Source organism: Nannobrachium achirus (genome assembly GCF_963921795.1).
Source record: "Nannobrachium achirus genome assembly, chromosome: 21".
Classification (NCBI taxonomy): Eukaryota; Metazoa; Chordata; class Actinopteri; order Myctophiformes; family Myctophidae; genus Nannobrachium; species Nannobrachium achirus.
In genome coordinates this window covers 29,168,219-29,180,414 of record NC_137828.1, presented here as the reverse complement: position 1 = coordinate 29,180,414, position 12,196 = coordinate 29,168,219, and the positions used below count along the sequence as shown (strand labels likewise).

General features: G+C 41.9%; 1 protein-coding gene across 2 annotated transcripts in view; it reads right to left on the bottom strand.

Moving 5' to 3' along the window:
• LOC308307097 (collagen alpha-1(XV) chain-like) overlaps positions 1-12,196 on the bottom strand; it is a 136,164-nt gene that overhangs the window by 35,941 nt on the left and 88,027 nt on the right. For both annotated transcript variants that reach the window (XM_080752230.1, XM_080752231.1), the window contains 9 exons: positions 10,130-10,183; positions 9,540-9,575; positions 6,500-6,625; positions 5,212-5,271; positions 4,091-4,126; positions 3,852-3,896; positions 2,562-2,624; positions 1,909-1,944; positions 1,534-1,617 (listed from right to left, as the gene is read on the bottom strand). In XM_080752230.1, coding sequence (XP_080608356.1) covers positions 1,534-1,617; positions 1,909-1,944; positions 2,562-2,624; positions 3,852-3,896; positions 4,091-4,126; positions 5,212-5,271; positions 6,500-6,625; positions 9,540-9,575; positions 10,130-10,183 — 540 coding nt within the window. The remainder of the gene's footprint in view (positions 1-1,533; positions 1,618-1,908; positions 1,945-2,561; positions 2,625-3,851; positions 3,897-4,090; positions 4,127-5,211; positions 5,272-6,499; positions 6,626-9,539; positions 9,576-10,129; positions 10,184-12,196) is intronic.

The following is a 12,196-nucleotide window of genomic DNA, read 5'->3' as shown; positions in this document are numbered from 1 at the left end:
CTTCATGACATGAGTCAATGGGTATTGTAAAGGGCTGGCTTAATTAAATACAAAATAAATGATAAAGAGTTGTGTGGTGGATGGGCCTCAGTCTGTTGTTCAATTGGCGCGAGAGAGAGACAGGCCGCCACGCGGCTGCAACCCATTTTGGTGCCCGACGCACAACTGGCTGTTGGGTGTCCAGTGCCAATCATAAGTTAATTTACATGAGGTGGAAAAACATTTGATTCAGCAGGGACGGAACTAGCATAGAGCACTAGGGTTTGGGGAATTGGCTTGATACTAATTGGGAATACAGAGGGGAGAAAATGTTTTTCTTTTATTACCTTTTATGGGCAGGATATTTTCTTTTTTTTTCTATACTAGACTTTGTTCTATTTGATAGCCTCAGATCACATGCTATGTTGTTCAACAATTACTGTGATGGGAATGGGATTTGGGGTATCATCACTATGCATACCTGCCTTATATGCAACATTGTTTCAATAAAAAAGATTTGAAAAGAAAAACATTTGATTCTTACTTTTGCAATGCACCCGGTCAAATCTCCACAGTGGGTGAGTGTCTGTAGCCGCGGCCCGCCCCCATATGATATCAAATGAATTAAACCATTGAGTAGCTATCACAACCATTGATCTGGCATCACTCACGCTCACATGCATGCCATGATTATTTTAAGGCGGCGCAAATACATATTACTTATTATGATGATCATGATTGGCTTGGCGGTTCACTTTGGCCTATTATAGAACCACCAGGAGGCCAAAAAAACCTACCTGACCTGCCGGAGACCTGTTCTCGGAAGAGCACTGCATCTAGTTTTTCTTTGATTTCTTTTCCCACTTTTCCCTTGCTTTCTTGCTTTTCTGCTTTTTCTGGCTTGGCCACTTTATTGCTGCTTGCAGCTATATTTTTACTATTCTATTTGGCCTTTTTTGTAGTTTTTGCTGAAAGCCAGTTCTACAACTTCTCTGTTTTTGACTTGAACCTGTGACACGCTATCCCACTTAGAGCCTATGTGGTATGTGCCTGGCTAGGCCAGCGGGCGCCCCCTAAAACTATACTCTATCGGCAAAAAATAAATGTCCACGGGTGGCAGAAACATAGTGGCACAAGCAGGACACAATAATAATAATAGTTACCTACTTCCTCCCGAGGGAGAAATTCAGTATTTTCAGCACCAACCGATTTGCTGACCACAAGGAGCGCGTAAGCAATTAGGGGTTAAGAGTCTTGCTCAGGGACACACAGCGACATTGCTACCCTGGTCTGGAATCGAAACAGGGACAACCAGGGGCTCTGGTTCCCAGAAGGAGTGGGTTGGGAGTCTAATAATTAGCGAAGCAAGCCACTGAGACCGGTGCTGAGATGTGACATTCGGTCTGTATTAGAATATGACAATGCCCAACTCCTGTAAAACCAAAGAAACCCCGCCAGTAGCCTCGCCACTAAGGGGTGAGGCTTCCCCTCACATATTTCTGTCAGAAGCCTTTGACGGGTGATTTTTCCATTCTGCGACCAAATGTTACTTACATCCTGGAGGTTGATGATGGGTCCTGGGGGTCCGGGGGGCCCAGCAGGGCCGGGAACACCGACGCCGTCCCGCCCTGGAGATCCCTGCCACACAGAGGATCGTTCAACACTTTTAACATTGGTGTCTCAAAATCTACCCACATGTACAGTATCTACATACATGTAAACCTACAGTACCATCAAGTCAAGTTCCTAGTAGAATAGGTTTATAAAATAAAAAAATATTCATTGGCTACTACTATTGACTGTTTAAAGGCCAGAGCTAAGGTTTGCGATGAGGTAAAACTACGGTGGTGTGAACTGCAGAACGTCTGAATCTGGACCATGAAAATGTACCACTTCAAAAACATTTAAAAATGTTAACATTGATTTTACCTTTTGTCCAGCATCACCTTTCTCCCCCTTCAATCCCTGTGGAGACACAAGAACAAGCTAAAATGAACCTGTAAACATAACGTTTGAATGTACATATTAGCCTGTACATAAAGTTGGCTCTCATGGTGATGTCTCGTTCGAAAGCTCATTTATCAAAACATTTGTTATCCATCTAGTTATAGATTATTAGATTATTTAGTTCAGGGGTTCACAAACCTTTTTAGGCCGTGACCCCCAAAATAAACATATATGAACTGGGGACCCCCACCCTCACTCGGTTCCACAGATAAATATTGTGAAAATGGCAGATCTACATGCTCACAACACACTCACAACTGCTATTTTCACAATGTTCGCCTCTTACTTCATATTTGACAGTTTGGCCAGTTTGGTATTAAAACGGTCTTGAAAGTCCTTAAATTGTCACTTTATAAATGTGCAGATACCCTGTATACACTTATGTATGTTTGTTTACCGTTGAGTGAGACATTCTTTTTACATTAAGCTAATCGTCTGGGGAGCTCACAAAATCATTTTGGGACCCCACTTGGGGTCCAGACCCCAAGTTTGAGAACCACTGATAGTTAGTTCATACCTATAATTGTCTTCATTCGTTAGTGACTAACCATCCATCATCTCATCCATCCACTTACCTCTGCCCCTCTGAGTCCATCCAGCCCAGGAAACCCTGGTCGCCCTGTAGCACCTGGCTCCCCCTTCAGGAAGAAAGCAAACATTACAATAAGTTACGTCTCAATACACACAGACCACTAATCAGCAAGAAAAATATGCTGAGAGACCGGAAGAGAAAAAAGCTGTGTTCATTTCTTCGACTATGACGAACAATGTTCGTCAACTACTGTACCTTTTTACACCGACGAAAACTAGAATATTCCACACAGCCACTCAAAAGAAGCATTTATAATACAGAAATGTCAAAGTTCTGAAAGGTTATGTTAATTTATGCATTCAGTACTTTGTATGGAATACTTTTGAACAAATTCCTTCGTCAGTGGGGCGTGGCATGAAGGTGGTCAGCCTGAGGTACTGCTGAGGTGTTATGGAAGCCCAGGTTTGCTTTTATAGAGGCCATATGCTCATCTGTGTGGTTGAGTCTGGTGTCTGTCATTTTCCTCTTGACAACACAACACAGATTCTCTGTGGGTTTCAGGTCAGGCCAGTTTGCTGGTCAGTTAAGGCTAGTAAGTGCTCTAAAATAGGGATTTTAGAGCACTTAATGCTTCCGTAGGTTGACAAGCTTTATTGAGATGATGATTTATTTTAGCCAGAAGCACTTGGCACCTGCCCACAGAGCCAAAACTACTAGTAACTGGTGTAGTGACCATGGAATTACTGGCCTTAACTGACCAGCCAACTGGCCTGACCTGAACCCCACAGAGAATCTGTGTTGTGTTGTCAAGAGGAAGATGACAGACACCAGACTCAACCACACAGATGAGCTTAAGGCCTCTATCAAAGCAAACCTGGGCTTCCGTAACACTTCAGCAGTACCTCAGGCTGACCACCTTCATGCCACGCCCCACTGATGAAGGCATTTGTTCAAAAGTATTCCATACAAAGTACTGAGTGCATAAATTAACATAACCTTTCAGAACTTTGACATTTCTGTATTATAAATGCTTCTTTTGAGTGGCTGTGTGGAATATTCTAATATTTTGAGATATGGATTTTTGATTTTCATGAGCTGTATGCCATAAAAATCTAAATTAAAACAAAAAAAAAGCTTTTGAATATGTCACTGCATGCACAATGAATCTAAACTATATGAAAGTTTAAAAAAATATATATTATGTTACAGAAGAAAATGAACTTTTACACAATATTCTAATTTTTTGAGAAGGATCTGGTACTTGGTTGTGCACCAGTGTTGCTCACCCAAAATAGCAGATGTAATGGTCACAAGGAAACAGAAAGAAGCCTACCTTTTCTCCTGGTTTCCCAGGGAGACCATCGGTTCCATCTTTACCCTGGTAAAGAGAGAGACAATGTAACGATGCATAGTGCACGCACGCACGCACGCAAGCACGCACGCACGCACACACGCACGCACGCACGCACGCACGCACGCACGCACGCACGCACGCACGCACGCACGCACACACACACACACGCACACACACACACACAAAACATAATGTAAAATATAATCACTCCATCTTACCCTGGGTCCTGGAGGGCCAGGGTTCCCTGCAGGTCCCTGCGGAAAAAAACAAATCCAACATGGTATTTTTAGATGTACAACTTACAGGTAGTAAAGAGTTCCAAACCCTCGTTGAATCATTTTATTATGTGACTCATACTTAAAGTATAATTACTATACCCGTATTTTCCGGACTATAAGGCGCACCGGACTATAAGGCGCACTGTCAATGAATGGTCTATTTTCAAACTGTTTTCATATATAAGGCGCACCGGACTATAAGGCGCACATAATAGACGCTACCATTGCGTTATGCATCCAACAGATGGAGCTGTGCTAAAGGGAATGTCAATGTCAATGAATGATCTATATAGACGGGTTTCTGGTCCACGTCACACTGAGGGTCGGTACCAAAATTAGCCAATGAAACCATAGAGTATAGAATGAAGCCAGCGCTCCCCCAAAACAACAAGTTTGGGGATTGGACGGAATTGATTACATGATACAGTCACCTGTGCATTTAGTCTCAATGTTTGTAAACAAGAAACCCGTCTATATAAGGTGCACTGGACTATAAGGCGCACTGTAGTTTTTTGAGAAAATTAAAGGCTTTTAAGTGCGCCTTATAGTCCGGAAAATACGGTACTTATGTTATAAGACACCTGCCCTTCCCTGCATCCATTTGTATCCATTGGAAGGGCACCCTAGAGGGCACTTCATCCGGTGTTGTTATCTATTGTGGTGGACACTTTGCTTTCTACATTGACTGGACACCCTATCAGGCACTTTATCAAGTGTTCTCCAAAGGAAGGACACCCTAGAGAGAACTTTGAATGACAAATTAAAAACTACTATGCACATCTAGAGTCTAGGGTGTCATGATAGATGTGCACTGGGAATCGTCCCCTGTTCACCACACCCGCCCCACTCCCCCAGACAATATTTAACGGTTTACAAAATATAAGTATTTCGGACAACAAATTTACACATCACATCAGAAAAAATGTATATAAAATATAATAAATGTGTTAGGGGAGGGACCTGTTAGAAAACAGTTTCCCATTTGGACTGAATCATAGAATGCGTGTATTGTAATAATAAACCACTTTTAAAGCACTCTTTGCTTTCGTTTAGATTTTTACCTGTAGGCCTTTGGACAGCATGTCTCCAAAGACACCCTGACCGCCTGAGCCTTCCAGATCCTGAAAACAAACACAGGTATTTAATGGTGAGCTTTGGATGTCATATTAGCCCTATTCACGGCCCGCCCACCTACTTCTGTTTCTCAGCATCCCCCGGGTGCTGACTTCAATTTAGAAGGGGAAACTAACAGAAATAGCGGGACAAATCGTTATTTCTAACGGTAAAGTAAATTATAATGCTTTGTGCCGTTTACTATCTTGTGTTCTTGATCATGCTAGCCGTATTTTATACTTTACTATTCGGAAATTGCATTAAATCTGCGATTTCTTTGCTAACTCTATAGGCTTATAGTAGGATTTTCCCCTTCAAAACGGGACTTCAGCACACGGGGGATGCTGAGTGGGCGGGTTGTGAATAGGGCTAATTGAGAGATAAGGCAATACCACAGAATCTGAAAAAGATTATTAGAAAGTTTAGGACCGGAAAGTTTCATCCAACTGTCTGCTTGTCAACAATTTACAATTTAGGCATTTAGCAGACACTTTTAATCCAAAACTTACAATAAGCAGGTAAATACATCAATATAATAAGCAAGATAATATGTCAGTACATCAACAGCAATACAACAAATGCATAGGAATATCAATCTAGAAAAACAATAACATAGGTAGACCACGCACCTAAGAAGTAAAAAATACTTGGGAGGGAAGGGGAGTGTTGCTATGGGTTTAGGTGGAGACTGAAGAGGTGAGTCTTCAGTCCCAAAAAAATCTATTATTTATAGCAGTGTTTCTCAATCTTTTTTGGCTTGAGAGTCCCCTTTCCATGATTTCTGAATCCAAGTACCCCCTTTACCCGACAACAGTGCCTCCTTTTCTCATTTTCAACACTGTGGTCATAACATTTCAGTCAAGTTTTCATGTCAATAACTTCCAAACATCTTTAAAACACATCCCAGTTGCCTTGTACCATGTAATTTGGATTAACAACACAGGTTCATATCAAGGTTCTCCATGCGTCTTCATTAAACATCACAGTAAATGTTTTTCTCCTCCTAATTCAATTATAGTTGATTCTTTAACTATGAACAAGCATGATTTATACTAGTTTTCTTTTTAGAGGGCATTTTCTTGAGTACCCCCTGCAGTACCTCTGCGTACCCCTAGGGGTACACGTACCCCCATTTGAGAAACACTGATTTATAGGGTGTTCACTTTCCAGGAAACGGAACAGAAATTCATACAGGTTAGAAACCTCAATATTAGTTGAAACAGCCCTGGTCCGTACCTCAAAGTCAAAGGTGAAGGGTCGTCCGGGAGGACCAGGGGGACCAGGAAGACCCCTGGGGCCAGGCAGTCCTTCTGGGCCTTCTGGGCCCTGCAGACCTGGGAAACCTGCTGGGCCTTGATCACCCTGAAGAGAGAGAGAGAGAGAGAGAGAGAGAGAGAGAGAGAAGGAGAGGGGAGTAGAGTTACGTAATAAAATTAGGCTAAGTTCACAATGGCAGCCCAAATCATATCTTTGGCCGATCAAGATTGAAATCCGATTTTGATCAAATTTGAACAGCAAAATACCATGTGAAAACTGACTATTTGTGTGTCAGGTTTGAACCACAGATCTAAGGTAGGGGAGAGCCGCCTCAATTGTAACGCTTCATAATTGTAACAAGAACATTATCTCCTGATTGGTCAATGCCATCATGACGTCATCGCATCAGTTTGTGACCAGGGCCGTAATGAACGTCTCCAGGAAGTAAGAACTATTTGTATCCAGCCTAGATCGAGTTATTGCAGAAAAACTGGTATTTTTCAAAATGCGTAAAAACTTTCACTTTGAGTATCTTTGGTCTGCAAATCTTTTCTTTAATGTTGCGGAGATAAAATCTAGATGGCTCTCTGCATGTATCTGTTCTTCATTAGTTTACATCGTTTTAACTTGCTATGCATGTTAGTTCTGTTCTGTAGGCAACGTCAAAGCAGGGGTGCCAAAACGGTTCAATTGTAACACAATTTAACATGATAATATCATATTGAAATATTTGACATATTGGCCAATATTGTGTTCAGTCAGCTGACATTCAATTACAGTGTATTTTAAGTCAGATTAGGGATGTATAACATGTTGCATTAATCAAACTTGCTATTTATTTAGGTAATCAATGTATTTTCCCATGGAATTCACTCAAACGCTTAAACTGGTACATCTTGTAATATCTAATATTTTCCTAAAGTATGATATAGTATCTTATCACACCCTTGGTATGAAAACAATGTAAAAGAGTTGCTTGAATGAAATATGATTGATTTAAACAAAAAAAAATCTTTATTAAGGTTCTTTAGCTTTGTTACATTTGTAAATCATGCTGTTACAATTAATCCTGTGTGGGCTTCAGGCAGACATAGGCATAGCCTATGTCAGTAATATTCAACTGGTGGCCTGCGGGCCAAATGCGGCTAAAGCGGAGCTTTCTTGTGGGCCCTGGAGAACATTCCATATTCCAATGTAAAAATAAATTGTGCTTCACCATTGTGCTAGGTAGCTTGGCAACATACAAGAGCTCAACAGATGAGTACTGAGTGCAGTTCATCCATTCATTTGAAACAATTTCTGGATCTTGAGTGGATATTTCATCCACTCAAAATAAATCATCATCTCAATTCATTCATACGAACATGTAAACACTTCACCTTGCCAGCCTGCCTCAAATACTCTTCCCACAAAGATACTTCTATGCCAATGACCCTTGTAGAACATATTAAAATACTGTATCTACTTCCTCTTTTCTTAATATCAAAATCTAAGACTGTGCTCAGGACTGGCACAGAAAACATCAATGCATGAAGTGAAGCAGGCCCTAATAAGTTACCATAGCCTAATGTACATACTGTACATGTCCATTGTTGTGTCTTATCAGACATATAGCGAACACCAAACGGTCAAGTGGTTAACCTTGAACATATTCGTTGATTTCTGTTGTCATAGTCTTGTGGCCCCCTGCCTAATCTAGTTGAATACCCCTGGCCTATATGGTCAGTTTTATCATGGTCCATGTAGTTACTGTTACTACAGTGCAATATGTTCATTACCATAACACATTAGCTCCTCATGGTTTGAATGAGGAATGTGACATCACACCTTTCTTGTAATAGTTTTAATGGGTTTTAGCAGGTTGAAAAGTTGTTTGGCTGTCCTTAAAGAGGTGGTGCCATAGTTTTGTACTTTTTCTGTTTTTCATGTGTCTAGGAGGTTGAAAGTACTTCATTAGACCCCCTGGTGTGGTTTTTATAAGCAATTATGTATTCTCTTGGTATTTGTTTGTTTTCTCTTGGAGGCTGCCACCTTGTGGTCAAAAGTGTCAGTTAAAAAACACACATACTGTACTAAGTATGTCACAGTATCAACTCCTCCCCTAATTACCATTCACCCAACACTGTGGGGTGTGGCTAACTTCAGCTGGGTCACCACCCACCATGACATCCATGCATACTTAATGAACTGGGGGTGTGGCCACATGAAAACCCAATTTTAACTCTTTCTGTATACTTTTTTGGAAAAAATCTTCCTCCTAGTATAATCATAATACCTGATAATCATGTTTTAGAGGGGGGAAAAATCATGGCACCACTTCTTTAATAAGAATTTGGGACAACAAGGGTGAGCTACCAGAGTGTCCACGACCACAGACGCGTCCTCCCCGCGCCCCCACCGATGTGCTAAAACTCGCTGGGAAAAACGCGCACGCCACCCCCGCACCCCCACCGTTGTGCTCAAACTCGTTGGGAAAACGTGCACGCAGCATCTCACCAGCGTCGCACCGTCTTCCGCTTCCCGTGAGGACACTAGGATGGGAGAACGGAGCGGTTAGCATCACCAACGTCGCTCTGTCCTCCCGTGAGGACGATGGGCGTCCTCAGGGGAAGACTGTGCGTCCACAGGTTAGCATTTGACCAGGTTAGCATCACCAACGTCGCTCCGTCCTGTGTACAAGTCCACGGAGTGTAGCGTCTCGTCCGCGGAGCATACGCGTCTAATCCGTGTTCCGTCCGTGGAGAGGACGCGTCTAATTCGCGTTCTGTCCACGGAGAGGACGTGTCTAATCCGCGGGCGGAAGCGTCTGCGGTCGAGGACACTCCTCATTTGGGAACATTTAATATGTTATGCACAAGTGTAACTTCTTTATCCAGCATCTGTCGCATTTCTTTGAATGTGCGTGCACTAGCTGAAGTGTAGCTGTTCACAGACACACGGACACACACAAACAAACGGACAGAGGCAAAAACAATTAGCAATCAATATCAATACAATCATAGTAATAGCTGGACAGTACCTTTGGTCCAGATGGCCCACTCACACCAGGTTCTCCCTGTTAATATACAAACAGAGTAGAGAACAATCATTAGCCACCTTGCTAGAAAAGCACCTGATTTTGACATGAACACTTATACCAGGGGTCTTCAACAGGGGGTCCGGGACCCCTAGGGGGTCCTCAGAGTTACTACAGGGGGTCCCCCAAATCTTTGTGTGATAGAAACCTTTTTTTCTCCTTTTTTATATTAACCACTTGAACCTATAGCGTCCATATTCGGAGAAATTTAGCCAAAAATAGCCGATCTACCGGCTTGTAGATCGGCTATTTTCGGCAAAGAGGTTTGGTGTAGAGGGGAAAAATAGCAGACTAAGTACGGAGTGAAAGGTCAAGTTTATTAAGTGTTGACGGTTCAAGTGGTTAAATATCTGAAAACACAAATGAACATGAATCCAAAATACACTGATGATTGTGCTGTCAAACGATGAAACTATATGGAATCTATGAAAGGTTGTGGGGGTCCCTGCTTCATCTCTCTCTCAGCTAAGGGGTCCTTGGCCTGAAAACGTTGAAGACCCCTGACTTATACAATGTGATGCCATCAGCCTCACCCTCTCTCCTTTAGCTCCAGCAGTTCCTGGGTCTCCATCCTGGCCATCGGCTCCCTGCAACAGGTCAAGGAGTAGTTTGATATTCTCAGATTGAGCTATGGAGGTGCAGCGGTTAACCAAACTAATCCATTATAGAAAATAATTGGTAATCGATAATTTACTAAAACAATTGATTAACTAGAAAGGTGCAACTGGAAATACCAAGTGTGGTTGCCGTGACGCGAAATGAATGGCCATAATATGGAGATCTCTGTGTCAGTCCTTGTCCCTTTCATGCCCATATATGGACATACTGTGTCAGTCTTGTGTGGTCTATGATGTCAGCCATCTCCATATTTGGGAAAAGATTATTTTTAATTAAAGTCAATGGAGAAAATTAATTCACAAATAATTTATGTATATAAATAAACTATATACAACGTAATCGTATCTCTTCGAAAAAAAATTGACCCATGCGTGTCCCGATGAAGCCATATTTGATTTGACATAATTGGCTGAAGTTCGTGCCACCAATGATGTGGGAGGAGTAGTGCGGCAAAAAAAGGTTTACTTAAGGGTCGTTTATAGTTATGTACGTTTGATTTTGTGTATGTTTGGGGGTGAGAAAGAACGTGCAGTAATTACGTCGATATGCATTGTTCTGTACGGTCTCTGTGTTACATACGGTTCAATAAAACCTATGTACATACTGTATCCACTAGATGGCACCCAAATGCATCTTCCCAACGAGCAAATGCTACATAACGCCTACATTGTTGAGAGAGAGGTTTATAGGCATCGGCGCTAGTCACTGTGCTGTCTGGGTATAATATAAAAAAGACTGGAGAATGGATGAGCGTGGACACGCAGTGCCGTTGCTTAAGGTATAAGCATTATAAGCGACCGCCTAGAGCGCAATCTCAAGGGGGGCGCCGCCGACAGTTAATGGGCCACCCAAACCGACCCAAAACCGACTAAAAACACCCCAAAACCCACAAAAATCGCATGCGCGGGAGTGGAGAGAGGCACATTCGAGAGATCTGGCAGAGAGCGCTGATTAGGCTTGCAACGGGTCTGCGTCCTGGCCTGTTCACTGTTCAGCGTGTTGGTTACTTACTTTGTGATTTATTTATTTATTATAAAAAACAATTATGCCCACGGCAATGCATGAGGTCACTTCCACATACGAAATGGAGACCAGAAAAAAAGACAAAACATTTCTCCCTCACTACTGCCCCCACGGTTGACAAAAGTTCGCCACGGGTAGTTCATGTGTACGTACGTTTTTATCTGTTTTAATCCGTCGGATTGAGTGTTGTCCGTAAGGTTACGGACAGACAATTACGTACGGACCTACGGAGCAACCGGATTAAGTCACTCTCCCCCTCCGTTTCTTGTGTATTCCTGCGGTCCTTATGTACTACTATGCATGGTACTTTAGGAGACGATGGAATATGGAATAAAGTCGGACAAGTACTATAGTCTGGTTGGGCAACCACACTAATAATCGGTTTCTATTTTGGGCATGTCATTACTCAATTAATTTAGTCAATTTAATTTAAAAAACAATCCATTCGATTTTCGATGTTGATTTGTTGATACCGGTATATAAAACATTAATGTAATGATGCAAAAAATATATATATTAGATTAATTTAAAAGGTTAGTGATACAATAATCGCTACGAAAATAATCCATAGTTGAAGCCCTATTGAACTATGTGGACACTTGCACCACTGTGGTTGGAGAATGGACATTTGTCCATCAGCACTTGTCCACTAACAAACGTCATATAGACCTAATATAGGACTTATGATATGGTTCTCAAATATCTTTACACTAGCATCTGAGTTTTACTTAGCCTATTGCTCATGCTCAGAGAGCTGTAACTCTCTGACAAGCACGACAGAACGCTACTGAGCGTTTTTACTTCTTTTTCCAAATGCTGAGAATCTATAGATGGCCTACACAGGATGTAACCCATTGACACAGTTAGTAAAAGCTGCTGTAAAGCTGCAAAGAAAAGACAGATTTTCCCCAACTGATGCTGTTGCTAAGAGACCAGACCATGGAAAGCTCTTTCAGTGC